We start from the raw sequence: 18,357 nt of genomic DNA, 5'->3' as shown, positions 1-18,357 counted from the left end.
CTGTAAGGGCCCTTCTTGTTGGTTTAAAGCAAGGCCTTGTTTTGACAAATTCTGATCTGTGCAGTTTTTAGATTTTCTGACACATTTTTGTTTTCTTCCCCTTTGGCCTACGCTCTTTGCACTCTGCCTTGTTGCTGCTTCAAAATCCTAACACTGCCTTCCCAGGAGAGCAGGGAGGATGCTTGCGGAGGGCTTGGAAGAAAAATAGAGCACTACAGTGAAACAGCAATAAGTGTTCATTTCCATGGTGATCAGCCCAATGGCACAAAAAACAACCTTGGGACTCTCAATAAGCCAATTACAAGAAAGGTTAAGAGTTTTATAGTGCCAGAAACATGCCATCTACATGAGAAAATAGTATCATTGCTAGCAATCTACACTGTTAAATACATTGCTGTCTGGTGCTGCCAGAAATGTGAGCTGTTTATGTTATTTTGGATTTTTTGGAAACTGCCAGAGTTTTCAGGTGGTACTGTCAGGCTTTAGTTCAGTACATCAAAAATCTACGTGGCTGTAGATTATAAAACAGTTAAAACCAGTAATAAAGTTATTTGAAAGCATTAGGCACATCGAATGTCACAGTGTTAACATACTCTTGAGTTTCTTACAGATTTGTATCAGATCTTCATTTTAGATTTTTATCATAAAGACAAAGGATTTGTACATTGTCTATAATTAAAGAATCTCCTATAAAATATTTTTGAAAAGAAAAAGACACTCGATACCTTATTTTTCCTATTGCAATTCTAAAGTACCTATTGACCGCTTTAATTTATGGACTGGTGACTGTAGTTTGACTCCAGGGTTACCTGATGTTTTTCTGAGGGAGTGTCACTTGATTCTGGACATTTTAGGTAGCTACAACATGCTGGTGTGTAAAACACTTCTCTAGCTACTGGGAAAAAAAGGAAAATGTTTACTATTTTGCTTACTTTGCCCTTCTACTTAGGACTGTGGAGAGCGTTACAGCCGTTTATGTTTTCTGCATTTAGCTGCTTGCAGTGTGAGCACTGTGGCTGGAAACCAAGCCCTTCATTCACAGAAATCCTACCACTTACCTTTCCTTTGTATTGTTAGTTACTGCTGCTTTAGTTCATGGTCTCTATGACAACTGTTTAAATTGGGATGGGCAACTGTCATCTGGAGTATTACTGAAAGAAAAGTGTTAGTGAGCACACAGTTCCATAGATAGACCATTTCAATATAATCCAATTTTAATTGAGCTCCAGAGACTTTGATGTGCTGCCGAAGGTTGGGAGAGAGCTATTCCAGGGAGAAATTAAAGCAGCCCAGCAAGGCTTCACTACTCCAGACTGTCACCGTTTTAAATAAGCATTAGCATCAGACTTAACCTTCCCCTATGAAACATCTCACTTTTATTTTCCCCCAGCTTTTTCTTCTTCTTCTTTTTTTTTTTTTTTTTCCAATACGTATAAAGGCAAAGACACTTTCATCTTTCTATATACATTTCTATATTCCCTTGATTAAGTTTGAAAAGCATGTACTGGACCTGAGACGCATCTAAGGCTTCTATTGGACCTTGTATTGCAGTTCATAGAAAGAAATAGAAGCAGAGTGAGGATTAGTTAGCAACACTCAAATGGCATGTGTTGGATTTTCTCTCTAAGGACTGCTCTAAAAGTACCCCATCCTTGTGCTAAAAAGTTGAGTGGTGACTTATTTTAGCTTGGTTTCATCATTAATTCCCTGTAATGTAAATGAAGAAGAGCAAATATTTCATTGTAGACTGTCTTACTAACAAAACTAGGTTCTTTTTATAGCTATGTGTCCATGTATCCACTGGCTGGTGGTTTTTTTTTGTTTTGTGCATAATAGCCAAAAATAGTCATATAACAATTACAATAACAATAGCAATTAGCAGACTTCTCTCTGGTTTTACACAGTGAGATTAGAAGGTCACTGTAAACTTTTGAACTGTTGAATTAAAATCTCTTATGATTGCTTCATTTAATTAAACTATATGATCCTTTTGTACCATTTTCTTTTTCACTCACAAATGTGTACACATGCAAAAAACTTCTAAAATGAAGGAACTTCATAATAATAAAGCCAGCCTGAGGATCACTGTATGTTTGCCAGTATTTCAGTATACATTGAACAGCATTGCTTGTTAGAGAGCTAAGACATGTTTTAACATTAATTTTCCTGGCTTTTAGTTTTCCTTTTTTTTTTTTTTTTTTCCCCTCTTCTCTTTATATCTGACTTCCTTGGCTTTCAGTGAAAGAAAAGCAAATTTGCAAGATGCTGAGCTCTCTGGCTGCTCAGTACTCTCAGCTTCTACTCCAAACAGTATGAGCTGGGATACTCAGCTACAAAGAAAAGATGCATCTTGCAATATCAGAGATAGACTATTACATAGGGTGCTTGTATTCTTTAGAAGGAATGTGATATGCATCAAATCCAGACTTAATGGTGGTAGGAATAGAGCCAATCACAGTACAGGCAGTAATCTGTCTATACAAGTTAATAGGGTTTATTGTCTACTAAAGCAATTAGCCTGTTACCCCCATAAAAGAAAGGTAAGAATCTAGATTAATAGTAGAATTTGAATAGCTGGCTGTTGTTATCTATTAATTTTTTTTTTTTTGTAATCTATTAAAAAAAGTGGAAATATCAAATCTATTTGTAAAGCTTGAGGTAAATTCCATTTTATTAATAATTTTTTAAAATTAAACAAATGTTAAGAATAAATTAATTGAGGCTATATGAAGGAACCCTCTTCAACTGGGTTTGGCGCACTTTTTCATAGTTGCATAGTACCCAGAAGTCCATAAAATCTAAATACCTTCTGTGGTGGAGTAGCTTGTAGTGGATAAAAACAGAGGCACATTCACACAAAGTGTCTCCATATGCTGACAGGTGTTGCAGTAATTTCATACTGGGAACCTAGAGTTCACCACAGGAAAGACTGTGAGTATGCCCAAATTCATGACATGCAGGTTTACATTCCAGTTGGCTAGAAATCTGAAGGGGAGGGAACTGTATATTTAATCTGCTATAGCACTTCTTCCCCTATCTATTGCAGACATCAGAAGACAATATGTGTGCCCCAGAATCCATTTTTGGTAGCCAGCTGAGTAGACTCTTAAAATTCCTCCTAGCTTTCTTGAGAATTTTTTGTATAGGATTAGACCCCAAAAAAAGTTGTATCTATCTATCATTTTGACCTTTACATTGTTCACATTAAACAAGCTGATAACTATGTGAAAATACACATAGAATATACAGAATGCACGTACTAAAAATATTGTGTAAACTTGGCTCCAGTTATTGACATAAAAATAATTTATGGGGTTTCTACATTCAGTTTACATTTGATACATATTAATTTCTGCAGTTTTTATATTTTGTGTGGATTTATTTTTCAGTGCTTAATTACTGTATCTGATAAAAAGAAATGTTCCTTAAAGCAAGTATAGAATGTATAGGTACTTCTGAAATAATAAAGCAAAATGTGTAATGAAATGCAAACTAATTAAATTATTATTTAGTTACACCAGGAAGTTTGCAAGCACTCCAAGTTAAAATTCTCAGAGGAAACATTGCTATTCTTTCCTTGCACAGACTTAGTAATATGAGATAATGTTCCATATATAATAATAAAAGGTATAGTAGAATTTTGGTTGCTGTGGATTAGGTTTTTTCCAGTGCTATAATTCCTTGTCTTCTGCAGTAGTGCAAAAGAAACTCATCTTAAACTCATTTTAAGTGGGTTAATAAGGAATCAGTTGGTATGGCAATATATCAGGAAATGAAGATATTTTGATGTATGTTCATCATAATTCACAGGCAGTGTAATTGTCCTCTGGGGACATTAGAAGTTGACATAACATAGAGTAGCCCTGAATCTGCTCTAAATTCCAACACCAAGCAAACTGACTTCCAGGAGTCTCTAGTGCTTCAGACCCCACACTTCTAGGCACAGCTGAGCATGTGGCAGCTGTAGAATTCTGAATTTCTTGAGGATTATGCTTGTCTGTTACAAACTGTAATACAGAAAGTTTGGGGATAGTGAGGGTCTTGTAGATGTATAATATCTATCACTTTATAAATTCATATATATATTTTTGCTGATAAAAATAAATTTTAAATTTATTGCTAAAATTTCAGTAGTAGAAATTACTCCAATTATATTCCCAAATGTTGGGATTAATAAAACAGCTTTTGTGTATGAGGTTAACAACAAAGTATTACTGGTTTATTGTCAATCTTATAAAGGATGAGATATTAGGAACAGAAACTTAAAAAAATTAAGCTCTGTAGTAGGAAAAATGTTGTCTTCTAATTACTTTTATAGATCTTAGATCATGTGCATTCTGCACTGAGTAAATCAAAAGTGAAACTGTTAAAATCCAAGACACTTGCACATATCTTCTATAGGACATCGAGTTCACATCTGTAAAAAGAGGGACATAAACCTATCTTTCTACCTGTCACGTGGTAGGAAATGCGTAATGTTTAACAAAACTCTGTATATACACTTTTCTTAAGACCAATTATAGTGCCTTCAGTTATTATAATGTTAAGGATTTGCATCATGGTGCATTTGAGTCTTTAGATACTTTTTATGGCATTGCACTTTTGAATAAATATATCAGTATGCAAGTTCTAGAAAAAAAAAAAAAAGACCCCGAGGATTTTGTGATGGCTTTATTCTTGGGAAAGAACGCATAACATTCTTGTGGATACCATACGTTCTTTATTCTTCAAACTATTCCTACATTTTTTGCTTTTGCTGAGTCCTAAAACTTGATTGAGTCACTTAGTGCAAAGGGAAAACTAATGCACATGAGGATGGAGTAATCTCCCAAAGACACAATTTTAGAATGTAGAAGAACGTGAGCTTCTTCTAGTCCTTTCCAATAACTGGATGGTCAGCACACTCACCTGAAAAGCAGGGAGTCTTGTTTCACTTCTTTCCTATGTTTGAAGGGAGCAGGTTGCCTTGTATGTTGGTAAACTATGACCAGCAAGCAGTGCTTACTTTGCAATCCCTACAAAAACATGGCAGGAGTCAGGGAGCTTCCCTTTCAATTGTTTAATTGGTCGTACATGTGCAGGAGCTTGTGAGGAGCTGCTTGTCACTGCCATTTCTTGGGGCAGCACACAGCTGAGGCAGCTGACGCAGCTCACTCATGCACTGTCCATTTTGGACCAGTGAGGAGCACTCCTCCAGTCCTGGACCAGTGAGGAACACTCCTCCAGCTGCGAGCTGCTCATGGAGAGCACAGCGGTGAGGTGGAGCTGGCAACACCCTTGGGGAAGGATGTCATTTGTGTTCACATACCTTTGAGATAAAAGGGAACTGAATGTGAGTTCCTATCCCAACTTCTCACTTTAGGCAACAGAGAACTTGTTTGTTTTCGTGCTGGTGTTTGAATCTAGTCCCGCAACTTTTCTCAGCTAAAACTCAGAAATTCTGTCAAATCCACCACTGTTTCAAGTTTAATAAAACTGGATTTTTCTGTCAAGTAACTATTTAATGAATAAATGTCCAGCTTTGGTTTCAAGTTACAAGCATTTATCAACACTATCTTCTCCCTGGATTTGTGAATATTACAAGTCCTTTCTTTCCATAGCTTTACTTTTGCCAAGGAGATCCAGAATGAACCAGCTGACAGAAAAACAAGCTCTCCATTTTTAATCCTGAAAAAATATTTCTAGTTTTTGCTCAGATCATATCAATTTTATGTCTGTTCTGGCTTGTCCACACCACTGAAAATGTAATTTACACAGTTCTAATTGAAAAAAATTGATTGCATTTCACTGAATGTGGTGCTGAGGCAGAATTTCTCAGAGCAATTTGACTGTAAATACTGAGATCACCATTCGCCTGTTTGGATTAATCTCTAAGCATGAGATGTAGAGTGAGAATGGAAACAACAGTTCTGTTGAGATTTCTCACTAGATTTTAGTCAGATATCCCATTGTTGCCAAAGTCAACACAAAATCATCTTAAACCTTGTGAGGTAACAGGCACAATCTGCTTCAATCCTGTTGTTAACTAGAACTAATTGAGCTTTTCTACTTCAGATTTTGCCCCAATATTTGTTTCCTCAACCTCTGTGTTTTGAGTTGGACTGTGCTCTAATATGGCTTTCTGTGGCACTAGAATATATTTACCTTTTGCTTCTTCACATGTGCTCTTGACCCAGTGGGCACCATCAGCTTTATTCCCGGTTTTAGAATCCTTAAATCAGCTGAAACTTCTGCTTAAAACAGTAATTGTTGGAATGTAGTTTGGAAGTAGAGCCTAAAAAAGGCCTCTGCCTCCCTTTTCTAAAGTGGTAATGTCTAAATCTGCTACCTGCCTCTTCCTGATACTACTCTTCCAAAGAATTTCAGTCCCTTGCTGGCATTTTAGGGCTCTCTTAAATTGACAATCTGTTTGCATGTTGCATAGAAGGGAAACCATGCAAAGGCACACAGATGTGTAATGCCCATAAAATGAATGATTAAGAATAATTATTATTCAGAATTCTGTTTTCGCTTTTTTCCCACGTCAGTACCACTTATCCTTATATTTAAAACTATGCATGGGTGTTTCACAAAGGCAGAGCTAGAAATAATGCGTTTAGAGTACATAAAATATTCTCTTTAGATTATTTTAATCCAGATGTTAACATTTAGCAACAGTGTTTCCGTATCTAGGAGCAAGGTTTTTTTAACTCTAATAACCTTACTGCGGCTGCTTCTCAAGAAGTCCCCATATCCTGTCCATTGCTTCCCTCAAACACAAAATCACAATATGCAAAACCATTTTACCAATGCAAAGAGGAAAATGGCCTGAAAATGGGCCAGCTTCAAATAATTTTTCAGATGACTGAAAATGAATGTGGGAATAAGAGCGTCAGTTCCTGTCAGCTGAGCGGGCATTGTTTTAATGGATACTGAAGAGGTATGCTGACCAGAGAAATCAAATTTAAAAAAGGTTGGGGTGAACAGAACCTCATGTTCTGTTTCAAGAAAAGGGGCCTCTTGAAAGCTTAAAAAAACATTGGAAGTAGAAGTATAAGCTGAGAAAATTTGGCAAGGAAGTAAAGCCCAAAACCACAAAAATAATATCTGCATTTTTTAGATCCCTGAAGAGGAGGAGAAAAATGAAGCAGGAGTGCCAATATTTATTTTTAAAAAAAGTTCTAAAAAAGATTTTTAAAACTGATGTGAATGGAGAAATTATAATGGCACATAATACTCAACTCATCCTGCAGAGTATAGTATCACAAAGAGCTACTTGAAGGAAAGCTTTTAAAGCTTACAAATAAAGAAACATTTTACATAGAAACATATTATAAAGAAGGGGAAAGCAGATCTTAATGTAAAGAGAAATTGAGAATGTTTTACTAGACCAAAGTATGCAAAGAAAAAATGATAACGTGGTATTTTGATAAGATTTTAGAATTGTTTACTCTTATGTGACTATTAGGCAAAAAGGATGTTCTTGAAGTATCTTAAACGTATACCAAAAAAGAAAATAGTAAGAACTCAGTCAAACACTAGGATATTAAATGAATTTGAATTGGCCCTTCTGTCTACTTACGTTCTCAATTTTCCATTTCAGAAAAGCAGAATACAAGGTGTTTCATTATTTGAACTTACCTGATTTTGAAATTTCTTAATAAATGTTTTCTTTATGCACTTACATATCTTAACATGATATATCCCTTGTTACAGTGTATGCATATTTTTCCTGCTAAATCTGAAAGTTATATTCAGTACTTCATCAAACATTTTGAAATTACATAATGCTTACTCAATATGGTATTTCATAAACTCTAAGAGTCTGGTTCCATGCCATTAATGTCTGTCATTTCAAACTGTATTTAGAATACATGAAGCAATCATGCAGTCTGCCACGTACTCGTAGTGAGCTCCGTGTTGTTAGATGGTTCTAGAGAAGAAAGTTTGCTGTATGTGCACAGGAACCATGTTTTTTAACCGATGAAGAACTGCATTCAAAATTTCAAATTTTCCTTGAAGCAAATGGAGATGCTAGCAAACAGTTGTAAAAGGGAAATCCAAATCCCGACAGGAGAGAATGATTTTTAGTAATTGTTTTCATGTGTTTCTAACCTCTAAAAGTGTACAGTGATGCTAAATTATTTTCTGAATACCTATCGTGTACCTGGGTCAGGTGCATAACCGCACTTCTGTAGCTGGCTCTAGACAGCTATCTGATGAAACATCTATTCACTGTGATATGTTTTTGTGAAGTACTCCATGTTTCACTGGCAGGCATCTTCTTTTAAGTGCTGAGGTTGCAAATCTGGAAGCATCCTATAACACACTGATGTTGGGAATGTACCAGTGCCGTGATTTAACCCCAGCCAACAGCTCAGCCCCTCAGAGCTGCTCACTTATTCCCCCCTGATGGGATGGGGGAGAGAATTGGAAGGGTAAAAGTGAGAAAACTTGTGGATTAAGATAAAGACAGTTTAATAGGTAAAGCAAAAGCTGCACACGTAAACAAAGCAAAACGAGGAATTAATTCACCTCTTCCCATCACCAGGCAGGTGTTCAGCCATCTCCAGGAAAGCAGGGCTCCATCATGCAAAACAGTTACTTGGGATGACAAATGCCATAACTTTTAACATCCCTCCCAGCTTTATATGCTGAGCATGACATCATATGGTATGGAATATCCCTTTGGTCAGCTGGGGTCAGCTGTCCCGGCTGTGTCCCTTAACTTCTGCATCCCCAGCCTGCTCACTGGTGGGGTGGGGTGAGAAGCAGAAAAGGCCTTGACTCTGTGAGCACTGCTCAGCAATAACTAATGTGTCTCTGCAGTATCAACACTGTTTCCAGCACAAATCCAAAATGTAGCCCCATACTAGCTACTATGAAGAAAATTAACTCTATCCCAGTCAAACCCAGCACAACCAGATAAGTTCCATGACTTTTATGGTTACCAGGCTGTTATGAAATGGTTAATGTGAAATCAACTGATGCTCTGTGACTGAAGCGTACTATTGCTCTATTGCTTGCTATTTCAATTATAACTGTAAAGGGTAGTAGCTTTTCCCACAATGATAATTTATTTTTTCTTCCCTTCCTTGGCATCTTTTTTGTTTTCTTTCCTGCCTATTCATATACAAAAAATGATGAGGTGACCACAGATTTAGATTTTAACTTTTTCATTATGGACCTCTGAGCTCGCTTTATACAGAAAGCAGGAGATAGTTTCCACCAGACAATAGAGAGGCAAAAGACCCAAGCAGAACCTTTTGGATAGTTCATGCCCATCACAACTATGTTTGGTTATTTTTCAGGAGGGTAGTGCCAGACCGACAAAAATACATCTTTTTTTTTTTTTTTTCAAAGTTCACAACAGGATTTCATTGTAAAAAACAGTTTCTCAACCTTAGGGAATATTAAATATTCATTTGACAAGGATGGTCGAGGGAGCTTCAGAGGGTTTCTCTTCTCTCCTTGGCAACTGTATTCACAGAAAAGTCTGTCATGAGAAACTGTATGTGAGCTCCTGACCTGGAAATCTGGAACACCAAGGCTATTTTACTTTTGTTCATTTTGATAACATAGGTGTCAGGACTGCAGTGTAACTGAAATGAACCAAGATTTCTTCTTTCTGTCTTTTGGGACACATGAGATAGATAGACTTATAGTTGGCTCTTGCAGGTAATCTGTTTTCCAAAAGTTGGTGATGGTGAACGAGGAATGAAATACAAACAAAAATCCTATTCAGACAAAAGGACCACTGTATATGGGGATGACAAGGGCTTATTTTGTATTGGAAGCTTTGCAAGCTTAGTTACAAAAAAAAAAAAAAAAAAAAAAAAAAAAAGACAAAAAGGGTACAGTGTATAGTTAATACATAAATTAGTTGTAGCTATAATTACCACTGTTGAGTTTGGTGAAAATTGTATCACTGGACACATATAATTCAGAACATTTAAAACACTGGAAAATAGAGAGATCTGAAAAAATTATTAAGGTTAGTGGACTATTGGAGGGGCAGATTGTGAATATACAATACAGTGCTTTTAAGCATATGTCTCCAAACCTTTGAATCAAATAAAAAGATGAAGGGTTGCTTTGAGTTGGGCCACCAGGATGCAGGAGCATCCCACTAGACCTTACTCAGTCAAGACAAATCTGTTAAAATGCAGAGTGAATAATTTTTTTGAAACGCAAAAGATTGAAGTTGAAGAAGTGGGATTTTGATGTCTAAACTAAGGACATGCCAGAGCTCTTTTCTTTAATGTTCTACCTAAAATAGTGGTGTCCAGGTTACAGATAAGAGTAGCTACACTAAAGCACTGGATAAAACTGTCTTTGTAAAATGAAAAGCTATCTTCAGTGGCAAAATTACATTATTCTTGGAAGTTCTTCTGGTCATTGATAAAGGAAAAAAAATGCATTTAATTTCAGGAAATGGCCATTTTATTCAGAAAGCATGACTCTGGGGATCATTTTCAGACTGTGCAAAAAAAAAAATCTATAGGAACTTTGGAATGTATCTGTGGAAATGCAGCAAAAAATTAACCAGCTCTACTATACATAAGTGCAAGGCAACCCTGTCCCTTACTGCTCTTGTTGTTTGACATTATTAGTACAAATGGTAAATAATAATGAAGGAAATCAGGGAATAAGTGCTTTGAAAATAAAAAACCCCATAAAACACAACAACAAAGTTATATTTTATGTTAATGTATATATGCATTTTGCACTAGATATAAGCAAAGCTAGACAAGTATCAATTGATGTTACATGTTACAAGTATCAACTGATACTTTCATTGAGGAATCAGGTTAGAATTAAAATACCACGAACCAGAAATCTGATTCTAAAAGACAAATGATGAATTCCCATTGAAAATTAGTAGATTAAATTCACATACATAGGCATTGGTGAATCACCCCAAAGGGCTATTTTAAAAAAATACTGAGCAAAATACAAGCAGTAAGCAACAATTCTTTACAACAGGCTGGAGAAGTGACCATTCTTACCATAAAGTTAGTGACTGAGAATAGATAAGACTTGTACAGGTTGTTTTCCTTGATTTCCTTATAGCACCTGATTTTGTAATTATTTCATTTCCAAAAGCAATAATCAAAAGAAAAGGACCAGAGTATCCTTTTACATGCTGTGTCTGTTGCTATGAAATACTAAGAAATGGAATAAAGCAGCAAAAATAAGCCTCAATACTAAAGTGTTTCACTTGTGGACATAATCTATCAGGGGTTCTAGCATAATGGAAACTAGTATTTCTGATCTTCTGGTTAATGCAGTGCTTCAAAATTCCAGCTGTTAATTAACAATTAATTCATTATCAATAATTGAATAATTACTGAAGTAGGTTTATGATTAAAAATGTCTTGACTCTTAATTGGAAAAAAAAAAAAAAAAGTAGATATCTTGATTACCTCAGAAATAAAGTTAAAATAATGGAGCCTTCATATCTGAGCCAAGTAGGAAAGCACTTCAGTAATGGTTCTGCTTCTTTTCTGTAGAACTTTCCATCTGAACATCCCAAGCTGCTTTACTAATCTAATCTAAGTAAGTGTTCCAATAGATGTTTTTCCATATTACAGAACCCTGAGATTTAGAGACTTCTCATTCACCTGTTAAGGTGACAGCTTCATCTTACTGCAGTGTATCCTAGCAAATTTTTATTCTTGATCTACCATCTGGCCAGTGGACCCATTACTATCTTTAAAACATACTCATACTTCTGAGTAAATGAAAGGGTTTTACAAGTAGAAGTAACCTTTAAACCAAACAATTGCAGCCGATATGAAAAAATGAAGAGTGTGCTCAGTTCACATGTAGACATTGTTGGTTGATTTTTATTTTACAAAAAACAGCTTATTTGAAACATATCTAGAATTCCATGCTTAATCATGAAGTTTCAACCATTAAGACATGCCTAGAACAAGAAGTCTTCACAACTGTTTTTAGGAGAAAAACTCATAAAGCTATCAAAATAACGAGCACTGACTCTAAATATAAACAACAATGAAATATTGGATGGAGCACATGGTAATTTTGGCTTCAGATAACTAGGTAACATAATTCCAGTGTCTTTTGGTGAACGAAGTGGTTATTTGCATCCTTTTATGAATAATAAAATATACAATACGTGCAGTCTGTAAAAAACGTAAAATAGCCAGGGCTTCATTCATGTGATATGAAAAAGTGAAATGCTAAAAATCATCCTGGAAGAAGAAACAAAAGTATAAACCTTTTAAAAGATTCTAACTCAGAAAAATGAAATTACTTTGTTTTGGTTGTTTTAACGAGAAGAAAGAATTCTGCAACAGTGTCAGTAACTTCTGCTGTGAACTGTAGATACCTAATGACGGAGGGTTTAATGCATCGGTTGAAAATGGTGTTAGATGAATATTATGGAGGATGACAAAAATGGGTAGTATATCTTGGACAGGAAAACAATACAACAGAAATACCGAAATAATTGAGATGATTTGATATCAACATGATAATCTGATATTTGTAGGACTAATAGACAGTTAAGAAGAGTGTAATTGAGGACAGTAATTGAATTATAGACTCCTTCCTTTCCTCTGATTTCCTATCCTTTCTACTGCTTTAATGGAGTGCTATCTTAAGTCATTCATTTCATAGTGGGGTAAATGTAACTCTATGAAGTTACAATTGCTTTATACTTGAGTAAGAAGAGGAGGAAGAAAGAGGAAACCAGTGTGTGGTCAGTATACAATGTGCTTTTAGTGTTGACCTATAATAACTAAACTATGGTATATATCAAAACATTGGAAATGTATTACTGTGAATCATCTAAAATGTTAATACAGAGGATATAGTTAGTATTAAACATTTTTCTTTAGAAAAAAGTAGGACAACTAGAAACATTTTTGAAACAAAATGTGAATTCCTGAAGCATGGTGTTTTGTCAAGGAACTAATTCTTTAGCAAATCTGCTGACTGCTGTAGATCTGGTTACAGCTATATACATTTCAAACTCCTCTCTCTGGAGACTGTTCTCATCTTTTAGCTTTTCAAACTTGAGTGTTTTCCTCCCTGTTTCCTCTCTGTGTCTTAAGGACCCATGTATTTACAAAAATTACGTATCAGATAGCAGCAGAATACATTCAAAGAAGAAGGGTGCTGAAATCTTCACAGTCATTGTTCTTAACCATCTGAATTTCACATGCATGATACCACCTGTATCCTAGCATCTGATCTCAATGAAAGACTGAAGGAAAATTTGGTTTATTTAGCTCATCAAAGAGAAATCTAAGCAGTAACTGGATCAGAGTCTGTAATTACTGACACAAGGAAAAGTTATCTGATACCAGAACACTCTAATCTCATATAAAAAAGGTGTCACGAGATCTAGTGGCTAGAAGCTAAAGTCAACAGAGTTCAAATTAAAAATAAGGTGCAGATTTTTTAACCATTGCAAGAATTTAGCATATGAAGTAGTAATTCCACAGCTGGCCTGTGACTGAATGGAGGGAGTGTATAGTCTCTTCCATGTGTCTGGGGGATCTTCAAAGAAATCAAACCCCTTCCCTTATTCAGGGCTGTGTTTAGTTAGTGTGGAGAGCTGAGGTGAATGAAACAGTACCATCAGCCACAATGTTGCTCTAAATTTTGTCTGTAACTTCTCATGTAGACATTACAGACAGTGTGTTCCTCTGTCCAGTTTTTGTCAAGGACAGAACTAACATTTAATGCTCTTCAGTGTGCTGAAGCACATTTGTATTGCTGCTGTTGTTACTGTCATTTCCGAAATAGACTCATCATGGTTATGAGAAAAAAGTTACGGAGAACAAATTAACAAAAATCCATGGAACTCATTTAACACCAAGTGTACAAACTTAAATTAGCTTTTTCATATATGAAGACATGTTACTAACTTGAAGCTACATCAGTGAAAAAACTGAAGGAATAAAATTTCTGTTACCTCAAGCATGAAGGATCGTTGACAGCAGCAACATATGGTCTCTCTAACATTTCCCTATTCAGAAGTTGGGGGAGGTCATGATTACAGAAAGCAAAGACCTCAACTGAGTGACTAAAGCACCGCAAGCTGGTATACCAACAGCTTCTGTGTAACTAATGGTGAACAGAGAAGTAGTCTCTCCAGTCTGAAATCTTTTTGCATTTCCCTTTAGTGAAGGTGTTCATTGCATTTCATTGTTTCACTGAGGCTGCAACTCTCTTAGTGACTGCAGCGTAGGGGAAGGCACAGTCTACAGAGCCTGAGAAATGCAGCTGGGTGTAGTGAGGGCATGGTCCCCATACCAAACAACTAACTCCTCGTAGGATGAAGTGTCAGGGTCTCAGCTATGGGCAAAACCCACTTGAGCAGAGGTGGAGGGCTGAAGGCAGCCTTCCAGCTGATAAGGAGAATTGGAAAAGGGTTGTTCTACAATGCATGATACTGCTAGAATGATAACTCACAGATGAAATTAGTTAATAAAGCTGTTACCTCAGTAAATTGTGTCTTTTTGTCTGTTTTCCTGAACATCCAGAACAGTGAAAGACTGTAAAAGATCATTTAAGTATTAGTATCTCATCTTAGACCAATAACTTCAATTGAGAAACTTACTAACTGAAAAAGCACTGCTGATTTTTAACTATTTTATTTTAAAATATTTTTGCATTAATTTTAAAATGCAAAAATACAAATTTTTAAATTTTGTTCATGGTTTGAAATATTAGATGTACTTAACTTCAGAAAAATTATTGTGTTGACATACTGTTCTAGCTAATTTCTGTATTTATTAATGGAACGGAGGGAGATCTAATTTATGACCCTGAAATGGATGTGAATAGCAAATGATATTATTTTGGTTGTACTTTGCACATAGCCTCAGAAGTAAATCTGTTATGCAATACATAACTGACAACTGTGTCATGCACACTGTTGGAAGAAAATACAGCTAAGCATAATTGCAACTGTGTCCATTAGCCTATGCTTACTTGTAGAGTTTGTGGGTTTTTGAGGAAAATAAGTTGATGTGACTCATAAGAAATAGGTCTTAGGAATATCAGGTTATGGTACTTACTGATACTCTTCTAAAAGCTATACTTCATTGCATTTTTTAAAAACATTTAAGTTCATGTTTTAACTCACGGTTTTTAAGTGTTAAAGAGATATGATAACTTAATTGTACTTCATTGATGGGTTAAGTTTACTATGTTCTTATGCAATATTTTAATGAAAAACTCCTGCTGATAACTGTCACCTTGACTTTCTTTAAAGGTCCTTGCCTATACAGAAGGCCTTCATGGAAAATGGATGTTCAGTGAGATTCGGGCTGTTTTTTCAAGACGTTATCTTCTCCAGAACACAGCTTTGGAAGTGTTTATGGCAAACAGAAGTATGTCTTTGTTTATTTTGTTGCATTAAAATGTACTAGTAGTTATTTTGTGTGTTACTTATTAATCTTAGAATTTAAACTCTGTGCTTCCTTTGGTGAAGTGCTTATGTCTGTGTTCAGTAATGCTTACTCTTGTATGTATTCATTGCATTTTGTATTAAAATCAATCACATAAATCAATCTCACTGATTTCTGTGCAGCAGTGAGATTTATTTATAAAAACAGATCATTGAAATTGGTAAATTCTTCAAATATTTGTTAGGAAGTTTGCTTTTTCTATGATCTTACCCCTCTCCTTCATTTTCTGTAAATACTTTACTGAAATATCTAAAAGGATATTTCCTTTTCTAATTATAAACTGAGTTAAAGTAAAAAGGACCAGATCAATAAATGAATCCACTCAGTTTTCTCTGTGCGCTACTCTGAATCCCAGTTGAATGGTTGGTGAGGTGTGTCAGTAGTCTTTTGCCCCAGGGAGCTCTAATGTAAGTTTTGATTTAAACTGGAGAGGGAATTAAACAATTTCTGGTCCTCTTTTTTGTAATGCACCAGTTAGAAGACCGAATGCCATGCCATCTACTGAACAGTTTCCCAGCCTGATAAAAGGTTACATGGGTTAATAGTAAGCTGCGGTTCTTCTGAAGCATACCTTACTCAGGTTTTCTGCAAAAGGGGAGACTTATTACCAAACCGTTAACCAGCTAATGATACATAGGTGTGAAGTATGCTGGGAGTTTCTGTTCTAACTTGGATCCTCAGGAGGATAAAAGTGGAACTGACTTCTCTTCCCAAATAAAAAACAAAGAGCATTTTTTAAATATATGCAGGTGGAGAAACATACTTCTGCAGGTGGTTTACTAGTCCATATTTTCTCTTCTTCATTTAGCTTCTGTTATGTTTAATTTTCCTGACCAAGCAACAGTGAAAAAAGTTGTGTACAGTTTACCACGTGTTGGAGTAGGAACCAGCTATGGTTTGCCACAAGCCAGGTAATTTAATTAAAATAGTTTCTATATTTTGTGTTTATTATGTTATACAAATGATATTTTTAAACATGTCAATACTAAAACATTATTCCTGTCATGAAAACAGATTTTGTCATTCTTAAGGTTAGTTTGAGAAACAATACGCTGTACTTACTATACATCCTGTTATTATGAATAGAAGTAAAAGTATTGTAAATTATATCTTTTTAATTACAGGAAATAAGTACCTTCCAGTGAAGGACCAGAAAAAAACTTATACCTTATCTCTTCAGAGTCTGCTTTCAGTCAGGTTTTATAAATGTATAGACAAATGTTGATCTTGCTGTGATTGTTATGCAGGACATGGTACTAAACTTGACTGAAAATTATTTTTTATATATATCTTCTCACTCACCTTTTATATGAATGTGTAAGGGTTTTACTTCATTGCTCATCAGTATAGTAGCTATGTTGCAATTTCCAAATTTCTTCCATTCATTAGTATAATGCATTATTCTTCTGTTTCCAAAATTAAGGAGGATATATATTTTGTAAAAGACCAACTAAGGTTCAGTTTTAGAGATTTTCACATACTATGGACAAGTACAGTTTTTATTATCTCATCAACATCAATATCAAATCAGCCTTTGGTCAGAAATAAGGCTGGAACTTGTCAGATCCTATACTATAAAAGCATTCATATTTCAGTGATGGGTGAAATGATCTTCATGTGTACTTCATTGAGATGGGGGGAGGGAAAATTTCCTGCCTCCTTTTTTTTTTTTTTTTGTTTAGACCTAAAATTGTTTTGAGAGTGTAAGAGAAAGTTTGGTGAAAAATGTTTAGGCACAGGATTAATTTCTGGTCAAAATCAAAGAAGAACAAATAAATATAAAGGAGTGAGGAAACAGCAGGAAATTCACAAAATATGGTGCTTTGAGTTCAGATCTCCATTTGGCTTGACTTGGCCAAAAGCCAATTACTTAATCATCAGTGTAATGCCTGGGATATGTCTTTCTCTTTCTTTAAGTCATTTCCTACAAACTAAAACTTCATATTGTCCTTGTTTTATCCCAGTGCAGAATGTGGAAATACTCTGAAATGTCAAAGCATTTGTAGGATTGGAGAACTATTTCATTCCCAGCTGAACATCATTCCCTGTCATGAGCTCAAGAGTCTCATGATGCTTAAGGCTTGATCTCCTGAATGTGCTGAAGTTCTTAGGCAAACTGCCAAATTTCTCAAGTTTTCACTGAGATCAAGGGGAAGTTGGGGCATTTCTTTGGAAGGTGCATCTTGTTAATATTTGCATTGCTCTTCCAAATGCTCAAATTAAAGGAATTGCTGTCTCTAAATGGAAAGTAATAGTATTGCTTTCTGAAATAAAAATGGCCACATGTTCTAGAACAAACAAAATGCAAATTTCTCAATCAGAATTTCATATCTACAGTGACATTTTTTACTTTTGAAATTCATATCCTTTGTGCATTATTCAGTGAATAATTGTCTGAAAAAGTTTGTTGATACATAATTATTTGGAAAAGTTTCAGCTTCAATATTATATGCAGTTATTTCCATACCTTTTTGATTAAAGTTCAAGTTGAATCGAAAATGGGCTTGCTAGCCTTCAGAATAAATCTGGCATATGGTAGCGAAGTTCGTTTTTCTTTCTTGTTTTTGCATAATCATGGTATGATTTATGCACAATAAAGACCCTGTAATCATGTTTTTTCCTTTTTTTTCTGTCTACATACCCTTACTGTCTTCAGTAGGATTGCAAGTGAAGTAACTGAGGGAAAATCTGGCTTTATAACTGCTCTGCAATTAATATTTTATTGATGTTAGAATATAGTTTTCCTTCCTATGAATATGCTCTGGAATGCTAATTTTTAAAAATATGCTTATTTGTATAACTAACATAAGGAGAAATTATGCTGAGAAACCAAAAGGAGCTGCTATGCTGAGTAAAATGTTATACTTTTTTTATGGCCCATTTTCCAGATTAAGCTGTACTTTAAAATATTTTTAAAAAAACAAGTCTT

General features: G+C 35.2%; 1 protein-coding gene across 11 annotated transcripts in view; it reads left to right on the top strand.

Moving 5' to 3' along the window:
* The window catches only part of NBEA (neurobeachin), a 514,689-nt gene that overhangs the window by 393,881 nt on the left and 102,451 nt on the right, over positions 1 to 18,357 (top strand). For all 11 annotated transcript variants that reach the window (XM_074815844.1, XM_074815841.1, XM_074815846.1 and 8 more), the window contains 2 exons: positions 15,233 to 15,350; positions 16,237 to 16,339. In XM_074815844.1, coding sequence (XP_074671945.1) covers positions 15,233 to 15,350; positions 16,237 to 16,339 — 221 coding nt within the window. The remainder of the gene's footprint in view (positions 1 to 15,232; positions 15,351 to 16,236; positions 16,340 to 18,357) is intronic.

The sequence above is a fragment of the Strix aluco genome, chromosome 2 (genome assembly GCF_031877795.1).
Source record: "Strix aluco isolate bStrAlu1 chromosome 2, bStrAlu1.hap1, whole genome shotgun sequence".
Taxonomy (NCBI): Eukaryota; Metazoa; Chordata; class Aves; order Strigiformes; family Strigidae; genus Strix; species Strix aluco.
Note: the sequence above shows the minus strand (reverse complement) of the source record. Positions and strands in the feature narration are given on the sequence as shown.